The sequence below is a fragment of the Acinonyx jubatus genome, chromosome B4 (genome assembly GCF_027475565.1).
Source record: "Acinonyx jubatus isolate Ajub_Pintada_27869175 chromosome B4, VMU_Ajub_asm_v1.0, whole genome shotgun sequence".
Lineage (NCBI taxonomy): Eukaryota > Metazoa > Chordata > Mammalia > Carnivora > Felidae > Acinonyx > Acinonyx jubatus.
Window position 1 is genome coordinate 101,733,944 of NC_069387.1, and position 22,890 is coordinate 101,756,833.

The 22,890-nt window shown below is 34.1% G+C and overlaps 1 protein-coding gene and 1 non-coding gene across 2 annotated transcripts in view; both read left to right on the forward strand.

The window, feature by feature from the left end:
* PTPRQ (protein tyrosine phosphatase receptor type Q) overlaps positions 1-22,890 on the forward strand; it is a gene marked incomplete at its 5' end in the record, with an annotated part of 212,348 nt that overhangs the window by 125,590 nt on the left and 63,868 nt on the right. Inside the window, 6 exons of the mRNA XM_053199634.1 lie at positions 5,458-5,579; positions 11,211-11,397; positions 14,651-14,895; positions 17,343-17,409; positions 20,865-21,023; positions 21,581-21,803. Coding sequence (XP_053055609.1) covers positions 5,458-5,579; positions 11,211-11,397; positions 14,651-14,895; positions 17,343-17,409; positions 20,865-21,023; positions 21,581-21,803 — 1,003 coding nt within the window. The remainder of the gene's footprint in view (positions 1-5,457; positions 5,580-11,210; positions 11,398-14,650; positions 14,896-17,342; positions 17,410-20,864; positions 21,024-21,580; positions 21,804-22,890) is intronic.
* On the forward strand, positions 5,976-6,078 carry LOC113602964 (U6 spliceosomal RNA). The gene has a single exon (XR_003424474.1). It is a non-coding gene; the product is annotated as a U6 spliceosomal RNA (small nuclear RNA).

Genomic DNA, 22,890 nt, shown 5'->3' on the forward strand with positions numbered 1-22,890 from the left:
TTCCAAAAGAATATTACCTAAAAGAAATTTCAAAATATTATATGCTTAGAGGTACACTATAATATTTGAGACACTATTAAAATAATTAGATGTTGTTTTTTAACAGACTTGAGCAATTTGGTTTTCTATTTATTTCTCTTAAATTACCTATGAATTAAATGAGTATCTTTAATTGCTTTATACAGATGAAATAAGTAATTAGTTACATATTATATTCATATAGTATGTTCCTATGTCAGTTTAGTTATGTATGTGTTTACTTTTTTTTTTTTTTAGTTCAGATTTAGGAGTTCTTATCCCATTATATTCTAATCCTTCATGAATACAAATTGATATAATATATTCTAAGAGAAATTTTTCACACAGGATTCAACACTGGAAACACTTGTATAACAAAACAGGCAATTTCATCAAATTTACTGAAAACACAAATGCTGTTTAGAGTGATTATTTCTTTAAAAAGAGAAAAAATAAAATCTTTGGAAAAGTTCAAAAAGTGTCATTAAAGCACAGCTCAGTGAGGGGCTAAATATCTTGCGTTTTGACAATTATTGATTAGTGTATAGAACTGAAAATATTTAGTAGTGTGAGTGGTTAGTGTGTGCCATGAATGCTCTTTAAATGTCATTTTCCTCTCAGCTCTGCTTGGAGTAACAACACTCCCTGATGAGGGTTTGATTACTGGTATTTAAGGAACGATTGCAGGGTTGACATTTTACTATGGAAGACAAGAGTTGAAGCAAGGCCTCAGTACTGCTTTCTGAGCTGGTCTACAGACATTGTAGCTTGCAAGACTAGCCAAGGTTTCCCTTGGGAAATGGTTTTGGATCTGTCCTCACTCAAGACCCAAAAGATTCAAACTACTGAAAACAGGAGATGTAGACATATTTCCTTGGAAACATTTCCAAAGACAAGCTACTATCCACATAGTCACAGAAAATCCTCAGTAAACTATGTGTGATGTCTGGGCAACAATAATGTACCATCTTGCCTGCCTGCTAGAATGAGTTTGGTTTAAAGGTTAGTTGTGACAGCCATTGAATTGGTATACTTTATAGAGGTATATGAATTCGATTCTGGAGATAATATTTCCTCTTTTGATCTAATTAAATTTGACCCATCTTTCTGGTATGAGTTAGATACCAAGTGTCAAAATCTATAGGGCTCCTTTAGACTATGAAAATATAGTATGGCATTGTCTTTTTGTCCATGATAGCAGTTCTTACAAAGACCCTAGCACTGGTCTTAAAGGCCCTACACAAACCTGTCCCCATTTCCTCTCATACTCTCATTCTGACCTGGCTTCAGGATCACTGGAGTCCTTGTTATTCCTAGAAGACACCAGGCAAAATCCTGCCTCAGCAACTTAGCATTAGCTATACTCTTGTCTGTGACACTCTTCCTTCAAACATTCTCATGCTTCTTTACCTCCTTCAAATCTTTGTTTTAATGTTAACCTGCTTAGAGAGGCATACCCTGACCACCATATTTAAAAGTAACTCCCATCATCATCCCCATTCTTATTACCCTGTTTCATTTTTTATCATAGTGAATATCATTTCTTAGCATGGTATATAATTTACTTAAATATCATTTGTCTCCCTCCACTAAAACAGAGGTTCTATGAATTTTCATCTCCTTGATTTTCTTCTCTATCACTGGCACTTCAAAAATGCCCACCGTGTAGTAGGTGTTCAATAAATAGTTCTTCAGTGAAGAACAGCCATTACATTCTAGACGCTCTACATGGATAGGTCCACAATTACTTCCATCACTTTTATAGGCTTTGTGTCTTCCCAGTGTCTGGCACACAGAAGGTGCTCAATCGATATTTGTTAGTTGGATGAATGTATACATTTCATCCAAAAGCCAGCAAAGCATTTGGGAATAAATAAAGAGAAAAGGAACCTAAAATATGTTCCTAAAATGGTATACTTTAAATTTGTTGGCTGTGAGTAAATTGCTCCTTTCCACAATGCTTCTTACAGACCTGGAAGGCAGGTTGTGCAAGAAGATTAATAAATGTTAAATAATAAAAACAATTATTAATTAGTGGTTGTCTTAATAAATTTGTACTTCTAGCTTATCGCCTTTTACAGAGTCAAAAGCAGAGGATAGGTCATTAAAACCTGCAAATCATCTAACATTTTCAAAGCGGATTTCTCCATGAGGAAAGTGTGCACTAGTGATCAGTAATGGTATACCTTGCCCTGAAGCCTATCCACTCCTCGTTTAACATTGTGAATAAAGAGATTCAGGGATGCTGTTTGTTACATTGCTGCTTGTTAAGGTGGGCATAACATTTCTAAGGAATATCCAGCTTGGAAAAGAAAGAGGGTTGCCACTCTTAAAGATGAAATATGTTATTCTGTTAGGGCATCCAAAAACAATTATGCAGGTGGCAGGAGAGCTCTCAGCTCTCATTTGTTATGCGTAATTATCTAAATGAATTATGCTACAATTTGAGGCACTTTTCAGAAATCTAGGATCATACAATTAAAAGTAATAAAGTCTAAAGATCTCAGAATATACAGGTGTGTTAGTGCTGGGATTCCATGATCTCTCCACATTAGTTACCAGAGAAATCACGTTCCCAATCCTGTTATCATTATTGGTGCCTTGCAGCTCATCACATCTCGGAATCCTGAAGCATCCCCTTTTCACTCTCTCTCCTGGATACCTCCTTGGGCCATATGGACTAGATCTCTGAGTCATTGTTCAGAGAGTCAATGTTGCACAAGGATCAGAAAAGATACATGTAGGAAGGATATGTTTGGCATTTTCCCACAGAAACTTCCCTATACAGGTTTGCTATGGTTGCTAGATTTCCTCTGTTGTTATATCTGAATACTGTTTTAAAATATTTTAATGCTACTACTAAAATATATTTTTATGGGCTGAGTCAGGTACCTAAATTCCACACATAATACCTCTCTTGGAAGCATATTCTAAGTGTTAATAAAACATTCATAGTTTAAAGAATTGCCACTACTATTAACATTTTAAATAACTGATACTGAAATACACCTTTTGGCTCTCTTCAGAGCATATGACTCACATGAACCAGATATGCCTGCCATGTTTATGCTATCCTGATTTGTAAGGAATTATCTGAAATGTAAAAACAAAAACAAAAACAAAACTTTTCCATCCTGGTCCTGTATTCTAGGCTTATCCTTCAAACCTTCAGTGAGGCATTTCGGTCCTTGTGAATGTCTGACTCAATGAGTACAAACAGAAAATTATTATCTCCTTCCATAGTCTTGTCCCTACCAAAATCATTATCTGTTCCTGAATATGCTGTTGGTGTGAATTCTATGAGCATTCTTCTGATTAACATGGGAATTAGCTTTTGCTACATATTCTATGTCTGTTTTTACCCACATATAATCAGCCTCAAGTTAAAACAAATTTTTTTTAATTAAATTTTCTAAATAGCTCCAGGATTCATCTCTTCCTATGTATGCCTAGTGCCACTATCCTAATTTAGGATCTCATCCCATTTCATCTGGCTTTTTGGAAATAGCCTCTCTGGGCTCAGTGCTTCAGAGCACTTACCTTTTTCATAGCTACCTGAGTTTTCTTCCTAAATCACTAGAAAAATCATTCCTTTTTCCAAAAGTTTCAATGACAATCTATTATTTAAAGAATGAGCTTCAGGGGCGCCTGGGTGGCGCAGTCGGTTGAGCGTCCGACTTCAGCCAGGTCACGATCTCACGGTCCGTGAATTCGAGCCCCGCGTCAGGCTCTGGGCTGATGGCTCAGAGCCTGGAGCCTGTTTCCGATTCTGTGTCTCCCTCTCTCTCTGCCCCTCCCCCGTTCATGCTCTGTCTCTCTCTGTCCCAAAAATAAATAAACGTTGAAAAAAAAAATAAAAAAAGAATGAACTTCAAATTTATTGTAATAACCTGTCTTAGTTCCCAAAGGACTACTTGAGGTTTGTTCCCTGCTATATTGCTCCACGAACACCAGTCTCTCTATAATAATCTGTATTCCTTGAATTTAGGGATTCTGAATCTTTTTTGTACCATAGATTCCTTCAGCAGTCTGATGAAGTGTGTGGACCCCTTCCTAGGATAAATTTTGAATGTATAAAATAATAAACATAAGATTACCAAGGAAAGCAATTATACAGTGATAAAATTCTATCTGTCTGTGGACCCTGCTGTTTGTCTTTGTGGCTTTGGCTGTGATCCTTTTAGCAAAGAAGTGCCCCTAAACCTGCTCCTCTGATTATTGAAATCCTTCTCATCTTTCAAAGCCTATTCAATTCCCATCTCCTCTGTGCAACTTTACCTAGACTCCCTCCTCCATCTATACTCACCACTTCACCCTTTGCCCTCTCATAGTCGATTCTTTGTATTTCTAGTCTTTATCTTAACTTTGTCCTTTATTATAATACATTGTACTAATTGACAATGATGGGCCAAATAGTAAACTAACTGGCCACTTTCACACATTTTGAATTCATGGTTCTTTTATAACACTGTGAAATATGCATCTGAAGAGGAAACTGAGGTCCAGAAATTTTGTTGTTTGACCAAGATAACACAGTTTTGCTCTTATAAGTTATTCGAGGAAACGTATGTTTTAACTTCTTCTTTATACCTTCTCAGGATCTGTGGAATAATATTTGTTCAGTAATGTTTGCTCCTGTGGATTTAAAAATCAGAAATACTGTGAAATACTTATCTCCCAACATTTAATGTCCTAAGAATTGACAAGAGGCCATAGGAGGCCAGAGATACGCACAACAGTGTGCCTAGTTCAACGCATGTCCCATCAAGTGCGACTTAAATCCTTCTTAACCCTCCTAGTTCCTAGCGGTTTCGCAAACTGAAAATTTACACAAGGGTTTTCGGTAGTCAGTACCTTAAAATATTATCTCTTGTTTTGCACTCATGATTAAAAAAAAAGCAACGGTAATACAAATAGAACAAATTAAAGAATTTGTTTGGAATCATAATGAATGCAGGAAATGTTTACATTTGTGATAATATCATTGGTATAACCTATTTCCTATGTTTCTCCCTCAGTGAAAACAATAAAAGCAACCCAATTTTAAATATAATTCCCTTGTGCCAGTTTCACTTTTCTGTAGCCAAACATGTTTCCACAGGTTTTCCTAAAACGATATTCTTAAGCAATCTATTTTTAAATAGAAACTTTTATTCGAAAAGATTTATTTTGCAATAGTAAGACTTACATGTCAAAGTATTGTTTTGAGTTCAAAAATCATATATTTATGATCATTTATCTCTCACGTGGAAGTTTATGTATAGTAATTATATTGCAAGAAATTACTTCTTTCAATTTGCCAACGCCTTTAACATGCTGTGAACTACAAAATAATGTATAATTAATTCATTAAAACTATCCTTTTTTCCTGGCCTTTTCTATTATTGTAGCGAATACTAACTCACATGTCTCAGGGTAATTGATTTTCTATTTCTATAGCTCCAGATGGTCCTCCTGAAAATGTGTATGTGGTAGCAACATCACCTTTTAGCATCAACATCAGCTGGAGTGAACCTGCTACCATTACTGGACCAACATTCTATCTGATTGATGTCAAATCGGTAAGGCATGTCTTACCTTCTGCAAAAGGCGGTATAGAGAATGATTAGGAATATACATTTTGGAATCAGACTATTTGAATTGTAATTATAGCTCTGTTAGACCCTAAACGCATACTGAAGCATATACCTAGGCAAACACCCTGTGTGTACTTCACTATACACATCTGTAAAATAAAGATTAATAACAGTACCCAGGGTACAAAGATTTTTGTCAGGACTATATTAGAAAATATGCATAAAGAACTTTAAACATCGTCAGACACATAGTAAGGATCCAAAAGTGTACATAAAGTATGATTAGAATGATTAGCATTATGTTTATCCTCTGGCTATAGATGATATATATAAACAGTCATTAAATTAATAATACATTGGTTTAAAATACAGTGAAAACATACTTGCTTCGGTAGCGTATGTACTAAAATTGTAATGATGCAGAAAATTAGCAGGGCCCTTGTGCAAGAGTGACATGCAAATTTATGAAGCGTTCCATATTAAAAAAAAATACAGGGGCGTCTGGGTGGGTCAGTAGGTTAAGCGTCCAACTTGGCTCAGGTCATGATCTCATGGTTCGTGGGTTCGAGCCCCACATCGGGCTCTGTGCTACCAGCTCAGAGCTGGAGCCTGCTTCGGATTCTGTGTCTCCCTCTCTCTCTGCCCCTTTTCTGCTCATACTCTCTCTCTCTCTCTCTCAAAAATAAATAATAAAGATTAAAAAAAGTTTTTTTAAATACAGTGAAAAACACCTCACAATACAAAAAGGGAGAAGACATTAAGAGAAATAGCTCCCAAATAAGGTAACATCAGAGCTTAATTTTGAAAAATACTTGAAGCAGACCATAAAAAGGAATGGTAATAAAAGTGTGAAAAGTAAGACTCAAGAAAAAGCAAGTGGTTCAGGAATCCCTGGTGAAAGCATTCAAGAAAAGGGCTGAGAAAAGAAGCTAGATCAGGAGGCAGACTGTATAACATGTAACAGAGTTTGGGTTTTATGATAAGGCCAGTGGAGTGTCAACTGAGGAATTAAAGCAGTGTTGGGATATAGATTTCTATTTTATAGGATCAGCATGGTTGCACTGCAGAGGATAGAGCAATCTTAGTACAAAATTAGGCAAGGGGACAAGAAGCTATTAGAGTAACTGGGTAAGAAAAGATAAGGACAAAGGAAATGTAGTGAGGCAACAGAATGAAAAATAATTTAAATCTACAGGATCTGGCAAAAAAAAAATCAGTGGTTGGTGAGTGAAAAGAATAATTGAGGATGATTTTAAGATATATTATTTGGAAAACTGTGAAGAGAAAGAAATTTTTAGAGGAAAGGAATGAATTCAGTATTATATGCCCTAAGTTTGTGATGCCTGGGAGACCTTCAGATGAAGACAGTATTAGCAGTATTATATATCAATCTGGAGCTCAGGAGAGGAAACCTGAATTTGGAGATTTGGGAGGTGTTGGTATGATAGTTGAAATGATAGGAAGAGATGAGATTAAATATGGAACATGTAGTAAGAACCTCTTCTGTAACAGCTAACCTGAAGATCAAATCTGGGGAATACAAACGTTTAAATAAGAGGTCACTGAAGTCACCAGACTAGAGTAGCCATCGAGACAGAAGGAAACCCAAGAATGAGAGTCAAGCCTTTCTCTTAAAATAGGATGATCAACAATGTAAATAATGCAGAGTTTTAGCTAGGATGAGGATTGGAAAAACTGTGTTAGCATCCTGCTTGGGTTTCACTGGACCTGATGACCTCTCTTCTGGTGACATCTAATGCATTAAGTCGGGTAATTTATGGGCAATTCTACCCCTTTCTTGCCTATCTCTACCTATCTTTTGTTTAACTTTTATACTTTTCTTATGTCTTTATATTATTTCTAAAATGGAAGTGCTTCTATCTCAAAAGACCTGTCATGATTAAAAGAAAATTTAAGGGATTTCCTTTGTAGAACATTATTTGTGAAGACTTTTAGTTCATAATTAGCCAAAAGTAATCAGCATGTACGACAAATGCTCTGGGACTATGTATTAAAAGCAAATTATAAAATGATAACACAGTGTTCGGTCAAATAAAAGATACCTATTTTTCGTGAAAACAATTCTCTTTTGATTGTGCTTAAAGGAAGGGAAAATAAAACATTTTTTAAAAAAGCGATTCATAATTTCATTCTCTTAGCATTCTTATTGAGATGAAAAATGAGCAAGAGAAAGAGAGAAGAATGTATAACGTTATAACTGCTTATTTTTATATCAGTTACACAGCATTACCTTTCCTTTGCTAACATTTTGATGTAAATATGTTGTCTTCATTTTGCATAAAGGGGAATTGAGGCACAGAAATTATAAATTCTCCAATAGTTAAGACCTGGCTAAAACCAGCAGATAATGGTGTGACAGGAGAAAGGAAAAACCATCAAGTAGCAAATAAAATTTGCCAGCTTGAAATATATGCTCATCTAAACCTTTTGAGTCAAAAAGAGCAAGTATTCAAACAGATCCTGGCACTTCATAGTTTCCCTGGGATTCTTGGAACTAAGCATTTAGTTCCTTCTTTCTTTCTTTCATTCAACACATACTTTTAAATACATCCAACATTCCAGCATTGTGCTCAGTGCTGGATTATGTGTAAGTGAACAAGTTTCATGTGGTCACTGTCTTTTTCGAGCTTATCTGCAGCTCATTTCATGGATATAAAATTATCTATCTTCAAAAATCATTGGCTTCTACACCAGGGAAGAACACATATCATTGAATTTAGGACTAGGGCTATAGCCTGGCCTTTGCCAAGTACTAGCCACAGAGACATAAGACCCTTTTCCTAGGAGACTTAAATTAAGCAAAAATTGACAATCTTAAAGATTTATGGTACAGATATCACCCTGGGTGATACTACTGGAAATTAATGCATTTTATAGTCCTTTGTTCATTGTTCCCTTTATTTTTTCAAAATAACAAACATTTTTTGTTTTGTTTTGTTTTCATCAAAATAAGGATGCAAAACATAAAGTTCCACTCTCAAGTAGCTCACACTAGGGTGTGAGACACCAGAGTATTAACAGCTAGTTACACCAATTACAGAGTATAAAGTATGTAATTTTTTTCTAAATATACACTAGCAAAGTAATTAAAGTTCTTATTATGAGGGTCATACAACACAGAAGAGACTTCAGGAGCAGGTTAAATTGATTGTGGAATGAATAGAGGTGTAGCAGGTAGGGAAGGGTGCAAATGGGGCAGGAAGAAGAAAGAAAATAGAACCAAATAATAACTGGCATTGCTTATAAAACTGCCACACTGCAAAAATGATGGGACACATTTCATAATAATAATTGATGATCAAATATAATATGAGCAAACAAGCTTGGAATTGATAGAAAGAGAACAATGAATCAAAAAGGTCTGAGGTTTCAGTCTCAAGTAAGTGGATAAGTAATGATTAACAATAACAAAGGGTAGGTTTAGTGAAGAAAGATAGTGAATTTAAGATAGAGTAGATCTGTATCTGTATCTTTTTAAGTTGTATCTGTATCTTTTTAAGATACAGTAGATCACAATCATATTATGTCATATTTTTACCTCAATATTGTTATCCACTGTTTTAATGGAAGACATTGGAATAGTGTAATTTTACTTTTATATGATCAGGCCCGGTGTAGTAGTAGAGAGTTCTGCATTCTTGAAAGACTTGGAAGGAAATCCTATCTCAGCTACTAAATAACTATGGAATCTTGAGAAATTCACCTCAACTCTATAAAATCAGAGTTCAGATAGGTATAGTGGTCAGCCAAGCAACATAAATGAGCAGTCAAAATGAAGCCAACTGGATGAGGCAGTGATGAATTGGACACTTACGTCCCATTACAGAAGTCAACTATAAGTCATCTCTAGATAATTGTTACCCAGCATGAATATAAGCCTAGTCTTAAGGAAAGATTTTTATGTGATATTTAAATATTAACAGCTAACTAAATCATACACACTTTCTACCAGTGAGTACATGCACTTGATCAATGGTATTGCTATGCTGACTTGTTTTCTGCCACTTTAGAGACGTGAGGCATCTTACTTCAAATCTCTGTCTGAGGTGGGAACAATCTATTTGACTTTGCAATACACATATTATTTATTAGCCTTTTTCTACATCCCTCATAGTAACATCTTTAAGTTAAAAATCTCTTAGAAAAGAGCATTTGAAGAATATTTTGAACAAAAACCTTTCAAAGTTACAAGGGAGGGTCAAGTTGAAAATGAACCTAGTAATGGGAACAGTGTGCACAGTCTGGTTTTAAGTGCTTCAATTAAGATACCTGAGAGTAGGATGTATTATAGGATTTCAAATTTTCTGATGTTCATTTCAGGAAAGGCCCTTTTTAAAAAATTTTTTAACGTTTATTTATTTTTGAGAGAGAGAGAGAGAGAGACAGAGCATGAGTGGGGGAGGAGCAGAGACAGAGGGAGACACAGAATCTGAAGCAGGCTCCCGGCTCTGAGCTGTCAGCACAGAGCCCAATGCAGGGCTCAAACTCACAAACTGTGAGATCATGACCTGAGCCCAACTCAGACATTTAACTGACTGAGCCACCCAGGCACCCCTGAAAGGCCCTTCTTTTTAATGCTAAAAATTTTAGCTATGTTTAATCCCTGCAGTGATTAGGCCAGACTCTCCATCAAAGACATAGTATGTTTGAGCACGCTATACAACTATATTTAATACTCCTAAGGATGCTCATTTTTGCACATCTAATAATTATAACAACCGCAATTAACTGAGTCCTTATCCAGTGCCATGCATAGTCCTAGATGGGAATTTTTCAAACTGCCATCATGACTAAAATTTTTTAAATGAACTGGAATAAAATTTAAAAGAGCAGAAGATATCAAACTGCATTTCAGAAAGAAGTTTTATTTCTCAAAAAAATTTTTTAAGTGATAAAGAAGTGTGTATGTGTACACAGAATCTGAAGCAGGTTCTAGGCTCTGAGCTGTCAGCACAGAGCCCAACACGGGACTCAAATCCACAAACTGTGAGATCATGTCCTGAGCTGAAGTCGAATGCTTAACTGCCTGAGCCACCCAGGTACCCCTGTGTTTCCTTTTTGTAGGTCACGGTCAAAAGAAATATCAAAATCTCTGCGCCAGCTACTTCAGATTTATTTTTTTAAACCGCAACACAACAGTTTAAATAGATGTTAGTACTCCAGTTTTACATACAGAGAAAGTAAGACACAGACAACATAAGTGACTTGTCAAATGCTACAGGAACTATTACGTGACCAAATTGGAATTTAAACCCTTAATGGTTGATTACCAAAGCCTATATTCTTTCTCCTATAAGACATTAAAGTAGAAAGTGGAGTTTCATTGACACAAGATGATACTTACTCGTTCACTGGAGGGGTTGATTACTTGTGGTTGGTTGATTTTTTTTCCTTCTACTTTCGATTGTTGAAATAATTGCTTATAAGGAAACTGTTAAAGTAGTATTTTAGATTTCCCAGGACAATCTGACTGTAAGAAAAAATAATTTAAATCTTGGCTAGATAAATATACCACATGTAGCTTTTTATTATTATGTTTGGTGATTTGGATCTTAAGTGCTGCTTCCTTTAATTACTAGCTATTTTTTCCTATAGGTAGATAGTGATGAATTTAATATTTCCTTCATCAAATCAAATGAAGAAAATAAGACCATAGAAATTAAAGATTTGAAAATATTCACAAGGTATTCTGTGGTAATCACAGCATTCACTGGAAACATAAGTGCTGCATATGTAGAAGGAAAGTCAAGTGCTGAAGTGATTGTTACTACTTTAGAATCAGGTGAGGCATGTTTTCCATCATTGCTAAAAATGGACAGATTTAAGTGTGTTTCTTAGAGTTTCTCACACCACCCCCTAAAAAAGGATACGTGTCACAAGAAATTTTTAAAGTGTATGAAATACAAAATATAAAATTGAGTGATCCACTGTAAATGACAAAAGTGAAGTTTTCTGTTTACGTTTTTTAGGCATAGTGGAGTTGTGGAGAATAATCAGTTCTTGGAAATACAAACAAATTAGCTCATGACAATGTACTGAATTCTACTTTTTATACTTATTTAAACACTAAATATTTCAGAAATTGAGTTACCTTGCCTATTTTCCAACAGTCTATGGCCACTAATGCTTCATGTAAAATTGTGTCCATTATTTCTGTCCATGAATTAAATGCACGTGAAAGTGATAATACTCTATCATCATGTATCTGGAATTCAAAATTAGAATCCAGGTCATGCTTACCATATCTGTTTTCTTCACCTAATCAAATGACATGTTTTATTATATAACCTATTTAATAAATGTCAGAATCCATACAGATCATACAGATTTCCTCAAGTTCCTCCAAACAGGGTCTGAATGAATAAGATTATAACCAATAGGAATTAAGTGTGGAAAGTCAGCTTCCCAGAACTTGCTTGCCCTGTCCTCCTTCAGACTCCTGATGTTCTTTGCCACCAGATATATCTTTGGAAAGAGCACATGAAGGGATGTGTTGCTATAGTTTTTTTGTTGCTATCTATAAGGTAAGTATAGGAGGCAAAAAATGTTTTTCAGCTAGTCTTTTCATTGTGTTATATACTCTATTGTCTATAAAATTATGGTTCTACATTAAAGGATAACATCTTATCCTCAGCACCTAAAATTTCATGTTTCCATTTTGCTGCCACATATATTCCAGATATCTATTTTTTATGATACTTTTACACTTCTCCCTCATCCTGCCTGTGAGAAAAGATGTTGCTGAATTTATTCCCACTCATACCATAAAGCACTGATTGTCAGATCTTAATGTGCTACCTCTCCCCAAAATTTTGTAGTTTAATAAATTACTACTAAACCTCTAAGAGTAGAATTTGAGGTGTAAAATAAAAGATATTTGGAGAATAAGAAATTCTTTCCAACATTCAGAGAATTATTTCACTTATCCAACCTTAAAACTGATCTGATTTTTAGAGAAGTCTCTTATTAAAATATTTTTATATCATATAAATGTATACAAGCAAATGTGAAAATAAGTCTTGAGCCGATTTAATTTTTACTTTAGTTATGCATTTTTCCACTTAAAGTGTGATATTTGGCACTATAACATGTTTATCTGTTTCTCTTTTTTTCCTCACTGTTATGTATTTACTTGTTTTTTTTGCTTGCTACAGGGCACTATCTATAGAGATATTTGCCAGATGACAAGAAATAAATAAAGATAATAAAGCTTAAGCATCTGAACTATTGACAGTCAAGTATTAACAGCCTTCTTCATAGGAATTCCTTCACTTATTATGGAAGATATGTCCATTTCAATTTGGTCAAAGTAGATAATTCATGCAATCAGTCACTTGTATAAAGCACACTAATTATGCAGCAAGAACTAATTACTTTATTCATAAATTGATTTTATCTTCACGTGTATCATTTTCTTTCATGATAGTTTACTGATACTTAGCTGCTATATGTTAGGCTAATTTTTATCACAAATAAAATGGAATATCTAAAATATATAAAGAACTCTCAAAACTCAACACTTAAAAGAGGTCCAATTATAAATTGGCAAAAGACATGAAGAGACATTTCACAACAAAGGAGATAGAGTGGGCAACTAAACTCACGATAAGATAGATTTTCAACACTACTAGCTATTAAGGAAATGCAAATTAGGACCATAATGAGCTATCGCTGTGCATCTACTACAACAGATAAAATAGTAATTTAAAAAAGGGTGATGGATGGGGCACCTGGGTGGCTCAGTCCGTTGACTGTCCGACTTCGGCTCAGGTCATGATCTCACGGTCCGTGGGTTTGAGCCCCACGTCGGGCTCTGTGCTGACAGCTCCGAGCCTGGAGCCTGCTTCAGATTCTGTGTCTCCCTCTCTCTGACCCTCCCCTGTTCATGCTCTGTCTCTTCCTGTCTCAAAAATAAATAAAACATTTTTAAAAAATTAAAAAAATAATAAAAATAAAAAAGGGTGATGGTGCCAAATTCTGGCAAAGATGCAAAGAGACTGGTTCTCCCCTTCATTGCAACTGGGAATGAAAGAGGGTACAGCCACACTGAAAAATAGTTTGGCAACATTTTATAAAACCAAACATGTACTTAGAGCACATTACCTAGCAATCATACTCTTGGGCAGTTATCACAGAGAATTAAAAATGTATGCTCACACAAACACCTGTAAATGAATGTTAATAGCAGGTTTATTAGTAATAACAAAAACTAGAAACAACCCAAATGTTTTTCTGTGATTAAATAAACTTTGATGTATCCACAAAATGAAACACTACTCAGTAATAAAAAAAATAATAATAATAAAGGAGTGAACCTTTGATACATACAACAACTTTGATGGACCTCAATCATTATTCTGTTATTTTTCTCAAAAGGACAGAACTCTGGAGGACAATGGTTAGTGTTGTGGGGATGCATGGAGTGTAAATACAAGGGAGACCAGGGGGAAGTTTCTTTATGGTGCTGGAATAGTTCTGTACCTTATTTCTGGTGATGATTGCAGGAATGTATACATGGAATGAAATTGCACAGAACTGCACACACATTTATGAAAGCATGAAAAAATGGTGAAATCTGAATACGATCTGTAGTCTAATTAAGAGTCCTGTACCAATGTCAATATCCAGGTTTGATATTAAACTACAGTTAGGTAAGTTGTCACCACTGGAAAAAGCTGGGGGAATGTTCCAGGGGACTATATGTCCCATTTTTTGCAACTTCCTGTGAGTCTATGTATATTTAAATAAGAAGTACAAAAAGTCACATAAATGCCTTCTATATAAAAATAAATACATGTAAAAGTCAAAATAAATAAATGACCCAACTAACTGGATCACCATTATGATTCCTGTGACCTATAGATGTTGATGATTCTACTGTGTATCAGCCATTTTGCTTGTTTCCATAATATATATAGTTTTAAAAGTTTGTGTAACATAGTTTATAAACAGAAATCTAAGCAAATAATTTGTTTATGTAGATTAAAAAGAAGGGCACAATTTTAAAAACTTAACTGCTTAATATTTTATTTTAGTCCCCAACGATCCACCTAACAATATGACATTTTGGAAGATACCAGACGAAGTTACAAAATTTCAGTTAACATTTCTTCCTCCTTCTCAACCCAATGGAAATATCCAAGTATACCAAGCTTTGGTTTACCGGGAAGATGATCCTACTGCTGTCCAGATTCACAACCTCAGTATTATCCAGAAAACTGACACATCTGTCATTGCAATGTTAGAAGGACTAAAAGGTGGACATACGTACAATATCAGTGTAAGCATTCATAGCTTTTAATTATTTACCTATTTTACAAAGTCAGTTTACAAAGTCACCATTCAAAAATACTGAAGCTTATGTATACACTAGATTTCTCGTATCTTGTAGGATTGTGTGAGACATGCCAACAGAAAATAATATGCAGAGAAATGAAATTGCTTATTTCCTATTATAATACAGCAAGTACTGTGAAAACATGTAGATAACAAAAAAGTTTCTACAACAATAGTAGAAATCCAGAAATAAAGGAGAAAGAAAAGGCATGTTAAAAGTAAGAGAGCAGTGATATGCAAAGAGATAATTCTACCTAAAGGAAAGCTGTTAATGTGTGCTTATAAATGGAAAACGGAAAAGCAAATTTCAAAGGCAAAGGGCAGATGTAACTACATGTTTGAAATTCACATGCATTTCATGTAACAATTACTAAAGCTAAGTATTTTACATCCTAATTCTAAATTATCCATTTTAGAATATATAGGTGTATGTTTATATACATACAAACAGACACATACACATAATTTATTTCAAGAATGTATTTTTGTGGCATCTCTTGAAATTTTCAAATAGAATTATATGGTTCTGAATATCATCTTTTAATAAAGATAGTGTTCATGCTAAACCTTCAGGTAGCTTAGCAAACTACTTTTCCTACCACTTGTTTATGATTATTGTGTAATCATCAGAATACTGTTATTAATAATTTATATTCATATGTATGTTTTTCTCTGTATATATTGTATCTGTATATCTGCATATCTTCATTTCTTCCTTCACTCACTGTGCTGCTAGGGTTCTTGTTGTATATCCCATTAAATGAACCACTACTGTGAAAGATCTGTTAGAGGGAGGGTGGTTAAGAGAATGAGCTGATCTGGGTTCATATCCTGATTCTGCGGTTTGTTTCTGGGCAGTTGCTTCAACTCTGTACCTCAGTTTTCTTACCTAAAAAGAAAGAAAGAAAGAAAGAAAGAAAGAAAGAAAGAAAGAAAGAAAGAAAGAGAAAGAAAGAAAGAAGACAGTAAATTCTACTCTTGAAACTAATATTACACTATGTGTTAACTAACGGGAATTTAAATAAAAACTTGAAACAAAAAAAGAAAGAAAGAAAAAAGCAGTAATAGGAATAATGACTTCTTTTTAGGGCTTTGGTAAGGATTAAATTTATAGTTATGGGAAGTAGCGAGTACTCCATCAGTTTTGCCTTTTGTGAATAAGAGAAAAATTGAAATGAAACAAAGTACAATTAATTCATAATTTAAAGAGCAATAAAAAATTCTCTGTTCAGAAAATGCAATTTATAGCATCCTCAACTCCTAGGAATTTATTAGAAATGTATAATGTACACCTCTGTCTCGACCTAGTGAATCAAACCTGCATCTCTTCATTCAACAGGTTTACAAATGACTTCTTTGTACAATGTAATTTGAGTAGTGTTGCCCAACTTTTCATTTAGTATCTCACTTGAATGTTAGGTTATGCCACAAAGAAGCAAAAATAATGATGTGCACCATAATATCACTTTTCATTTTTAATACTTTTCTTAAATTTACAACTTCAATAAAGGTCTCCTTTAGATATTTTTTAAACACATTGTCTAGGCTTGGCTTATTTGTCATATCTACCGCATCGTATACATTATTATGGTTTTAATTCAATCAAAACATTCCCAAAGTATCTCTAGTGTAGAAGGGGGACACTAATTTAGAAAACAAGTTAATAAGTTCCAATAAACTTGGATTGTGTTTGTCAATGAACTCGGGCAAGAATAGAGTCTTTGTTTTATAGAGCAAAATAAAGTGAATAAAAGAAAATTCTGTATCTACAGCGTCCTAAGAATAAAGTTAATTGAAAGGATTCACATTTGTGTGAATCACCCTCTGTCTATACAAACAAGAATGTTTTATGTGTATATGCTACATTATGCAGGTTACAGCGTCGGACACTTTGGGGCAGGGGTGAAGAAGGGCATAAAGGCCAACTTTCAGAGGGATGATTTAATACAGGAAAACAAGAAGGTTGAAGGAATAGGATTTCATCTCAGAGAAGGGAAAAAAAAGAGGGTCTTGAATATGGATTTAAAGGAAGCCAGAGTTACCTAGCTACAGAGAGAAGGAGCAGATGTTAGAGTAGATGAAGGAGTATAGACGTAGTGGCTTTTCTGTGTCTATTCCTCCTACAGGTTCACATTGAAGCCACATCCTTTCCTGGTCACTAGGACAGGGCTGTTTAGGTCACTCAGCCTCTGTTCTCAGGACTTAGTACTGTAAAATCAGTTTTAAGAACTACTTTATTATTAACATTCTTCCTATACATATTGTATTCATTTGAGTAAGTGCAAGAAAAGTATAATTAATAGACTATATGCAGTTGTTTTTAAAAATGGAAACATTTTAAATTACATATGACAATAATAAAAGTAGTAACAAGATGGTTCTCTCCTTTAGGTTTATGCGATCAATAGCGCTGGCGCAGGGCCAAATGTTCAGATGAGAATAACCATGGACATTAAAGGTACATACATGAGCTGTCTTCCTGTGAATACTCTTGTCTTTTTAAAAATAATTTTTTAAATTTAAATCCAAGTTAGTTAACATATAATGTAATAATGACTCCAGGAATAGAATTTAGTGATTCATCACTTACATAACACTCAATGCTCATCCCAACAAGTGCCCTCCCTAATGCCCATCCCCTATTTAGCCCATCCCTCCACCCAACACCTTGCCAGCAGCCCTCAGTTTGTTCTCTGTATTTAAGAGTCTCTTATGGTCTTAATAAAAGAGTAATTATAATTAAATTCTGTAATTAGCGTTAAGAATGTAGTCAAGCTTTTAAATGATGCACATGTGGGTGCCTGGGTGGCTCAGTCCGTTAAGCACCTGACTCTTGATTTCAGCTCAGGTCACAATCTCACAGTTTGTGGTATCAAGCCCTGTGTCAGGCTCCACACTATAAATAAATAAACATTAAAAATTCAGTAAATGATGCATATGCAGTAATAAGAGTACATTAAGTAATAAACACTGCTTATTAAAGCTATACTTAAAATGTATAAATAATAATGCAAATTATCACCTTAAATAGAGTGCCCACCTGCTATTCATCTTATATGTCTTTCCCTCTAAATGTAATGTTTTCTGAGGCAAATTTTATAGTCTATTAGTTTATGTTCTTAATATTATTGAAAATTCATTGTTCAATTACCCATAACTAGACTTTGACTAGTTTTAATTAAATTCCTTGACTGATCTTTATCTTGAAAGTAAAATTATTTTCAGTTAATCAAATGGCGTTTACTGAACTACCATATATTGAACTTTATGTTTCTGACTATAAAGTAAATCTATCGATTAATTACTATGACAGGTATTGTTTATAGAAAATATAACTAAAATTTGGAGGCTCCCTGCCCCACACAAATCAATCCATGAAAGCCAAAAAAGATTGTTAAGAGGATTTTAGAGCTATTCAGGCATTCAGGATACTTTCTCTTCCAGACTGAAAACATATGTGCAAATATGCCATCTCTCAAAGCATCTGTAATAAAACCTGCAGAGAGATAAAAACTGAAGTGTATGGACCTTTAGTAGAATGCTTCTCTTTCTGAAGCAAAAAGTAACTTTTCTTAGTCTTTGGTAAGGACACCAGAGCACAGTGATTAAATGTTCTAGCGCTAGACTGAGTCTAGGGTCGAACTGCTGAGACTGAATCCTCGATTGGCCACTTGATATCTGCTTCACTTAAGGCAAGTGTCTTAACCTCTACAAGCCTGTCAAATGCAGATAATGCTGGGGCCTACCTCACAAATCGTTGTGAAGATTAAAAGAGATAATCTTTGAAAAACCCTTAGGACAGTTCCTGGAAACTAGTTCTATTAAGAATAAGAAATATTCACTATAAGATGAAGCTGATAAAGTTTATCTTTTAATCAATGGTAGTTTATATAATTGTGATATTATTTAAAAGTATTAAGATTTGCTTTTAATGACATACTACGTACATAGTACGTAGTACATAGAGTCTTCAAAAACCTCGGCTATTTTACAAAATGACTTCATAAAAGAAGTATGTCATACCATCTTAGTTTCTTTTTGTTATTCAGTAGCAGACAGGTAAGTATGCAGGTAACAATAGGCTCATTATATTAATTCTTTAGCAGAACTTCCTCTCTCTGTTGCTTTGTTCATCCCGGGGTGAGGGATGAACTGACTTTCCACTCCTTAGAACAGATAGACTCGTGATCAGTTGTCTAAAGAAAATATGTGGGTACTGGTGGCCATGGTGGGGAGCTAGAGAAATATTTTTTCCTAGTAATATGCATGATTGGTAGTGGTGACATGAAATGATGAAATAATAACAGTCTCCACTTGTTGGAATGAGCACTGGGTGTTATATGTAAGTGATGAATCACTAACTTCTACTCCTGCAACTACTATTACACTATATGTTAACTAACTTGGATTTAAATAAAGTTAAAAAAATAGTAGTCTCATTAAATTTGCATTTGACAAATAATATCAAGTTGGATAGCCATGTCCAATGCCAGATTCCTTTAACTAGAAACCTTTTCTTAGGGACTCCCCAGTAGCCTGGCTGAGAGTTTCTCACCCCAATACCTGAGGCTCTTGCTGCTGAACCTTCATTTCTTCTTCTCATACGCAGGTACTAGACCTGTGATCTGTGGTCTAAAGGCCCTTGCCATCTACTCCTGTTTACTGTTCCTTGATTCTTCATGGATATTTCCTCCAATAAACTTCTTACACATCTAATATTATAATAGTCTTTATATCTAAGAGGAGTGAGGTAAAGGATCAAGCCAAAAAGATTTGATTCAAATCTTGATATTTACCTTTTATAGCCATGTGACATAAGGTAATTTCCTCATTAATAAAATGGAAATGATATTGCCAATTTTATGGCATAATTTAGAGGCTTTAAAAATTAATAAATATGGAAATTGAAGTTTGAATAAGCAACTTGCTGTGCTCAAACAGCTGGTATACACATATAGCTATGAGATGAAATGAAACAAGAAGTGCTCCTACAAATACTGATTTGGGAGATATTTGTATGCATTGGTGATAAAGTATAAATTATCATGGCACTTTTGGAAATTATTCTGGCAATATCTCTTAAAGTTAGAAATATTCATATCTTGTGTTCCAGAAATTCTATTCTTGGAAATCTATTCCATGGAAATAAAAGGATCAGTAAATAAGGCTAAATATAAGTCTGGTCATTGCAACAAATGTTCAAAACCTGAAGGAAAAGTGAATTCCCGTTATTAGATAAACGATTGAATAAATACGATGTTGTCACAGTGTGATATGCAACATAGTCATTAAAAAGAATGAGTTAGCTCCATACTTGGTGACTTGAGAAGACTTATATAAGACATATTTAAGTGAAAAAAGCAACATGTGGAGTGATTATAATACATAATATAGAATACATAATATGTAATAAAGAGTCCATTATCTATGACTTTATGTATTTTATATGGTTATGTGAACATGGAGAAAAATATGGGAGGATATCAGCCATATGTTTGGTGTGGATAACCTGGGAGAGATGCTGGCATGACTAGAATAGAAATTGATGAATCAGCTAAAGGAAATAAAAGAAGAGCCCACTAAAATATTAGTATGACTTAATCCAATTATAAAAATTATATGATTGAGAGCATATATAATTTGAATTTTTGTTACTATGTGAAGAGGAGTCAGATGCCTGAAAATCACACCCGAGTCCCATTATCTCAAGCAAGTCTGAAGTATATCATTAAACCATCAGGAGATAATAATTGCTAAACATCTGTTGTAGTCAAACAAAACTCTGTTTCATTTGTTATTTGTGTTTGTCATCATTTTATCTGTAAATCACCTGCATGAAATGAGAATTTAATTTTTTTTCTCCTCTTCAGAAACAAAAAATCAATTGCAGTGATATTTCTTCTTTCTTTAAAGCTCCAGCACGACCGAAAACCAAACCAACCCCTATTTATGATGCCACAGGAAAATTGCTTGTGACATCAACAACAATTACAATCAGAATGCCAATATGTTACTACAATGATGATCATGGACCTATCAAAAATGTGCAAGTGCTTGTAACAGAAGCAGGAGGTATCAACTGTCAACCTGTCTCATTAAATTTTAGAGTATGAATTGTTGAATGCTAAAGAAATTTCAGTTCAAAATTAGTAATATTAGGTTGACTACCAATTACCACACAACTGTTGAGCTTAACAGATTGCTAATATTATCATTAGTTATACTAACCATTAATTTATGCCTAAAGTACTTGAACAAGATAAGAAAAGGCATAGTTACAATATGTGATTTACTTTTTCCATATACTGATAGGATTGTTTGAATTTGGCAAGATGGAGTCTTGATAGGTTCTTTGGAGGTATGAACAGAAGAGTTACCCTTTACTGAGATATGTTCTTTTCTGTACCTGAGAAGTCATCCTCCACAGCAAGCCTATAGATTCATTTGTGATGGGGAAAGATAGGATTTCCTGTTTATGTAGGTAGATCAGCTGAATTATCCCTGGTGGTTCATAGAGTGACAGATGTTGCATCCAGATTTTCCTCATGTAATTATAGAAACGTTCTTCAGAAATGTCAAAATACATTCATCTGTTACTTATAATTATTATCCTTTCTTCCTGAAAATAGCTCAGCATGATGGAAATGTAACAAAGTGGTATGATGCATATTTTAATAAACCAAGGCCATATTTTACAAATGAAGGCTTTCCTAACCCCCCATGTACAGAAGCAAAGACAAAATTCAGTGGCAATGAAGAAATCTACATCATAGGTGCTGATAATGCATGCATGATTCCTGGCAATGAAGACAGAATTTGCAATGGACCTTTGAAACCAAAAAAGCAATACTTGTAAGTATAGTTGGTGCTGACTATGCATAATGATAGCAAGCTAATTAACATCTTTCATTCATCCATCTGCCCATCCTTTCATCTTTCTAGTAAGCACTGGGCATCCATAATGTATCATGACCTAACACATGGTAAAGATCAACATGGTAAAAATCAACATGGTGAGATATTGTCCTTACATTCCATAAATGTACAGTTCTGTAGGGAAAGTAGGCATGCTTCAGAGTAATTATGAGTTGATATGGTAAGTGACAGAAGGACAATATGAAAAACATGTATTGGAGAACATGGATAGGAGAATTTAATTCTTTCTGTAGAGGATAATGTGACTAACATAATATTTTGTGCTTTTCACCCATTATTTTGCAATACATGCTAATATATGGGTTTTAGAAATGCCATCCTAGTCTTTCATTTGATGACAGCTTCAGTTTATTGGAGTCATAACAATAATTTTCAACTCTTTGTATTATCAAAACTCTGAATTAGTGATTAAAATCCTTTAATCACTAATATCTTTAATCACTTTAATATCTATCATTTTGCAGATCATAATAATGTATTAAAAACCACTTCTGATATTCTGGATTTATTAAATGCTCTGTTAAATTAATCATTGGCTCCTGTTAAATTGGCTATATTATTTTTTGTCATAAACTAGTTTCATGTTTGCCTGCTAGTTAAAGCATTATTAAATTCTTTATAAACATCCTAGGTCAAGTTAACATTAGAAAAGTAGAGAAGTCAAGCATTTGAAAAAACAGAATGCTCTATCATCTATTATTAAGTACAGTTACTTTGGCTATTACCTAAAATTTAACCATCATATATATGACAGCTATGAAAACAATATACTAAAAAATGTAATCTTTTTTATTTTGCATATTTGCAAATACGCAAATATTGTTTATTTTGCATATTTGCAACACAGACTCTTTCATATAATCAATAAAATCATAAAAATTTGAGAATAGTAGAAATTAAATTGTAAAGTGAAACTTTAACATAAACTTTAACATAAGTTTGTTTTGTATTTTAAAATGCCTGGATATCTATAGTTTTCAAGTAAGATAAATTTCAGTTGTCT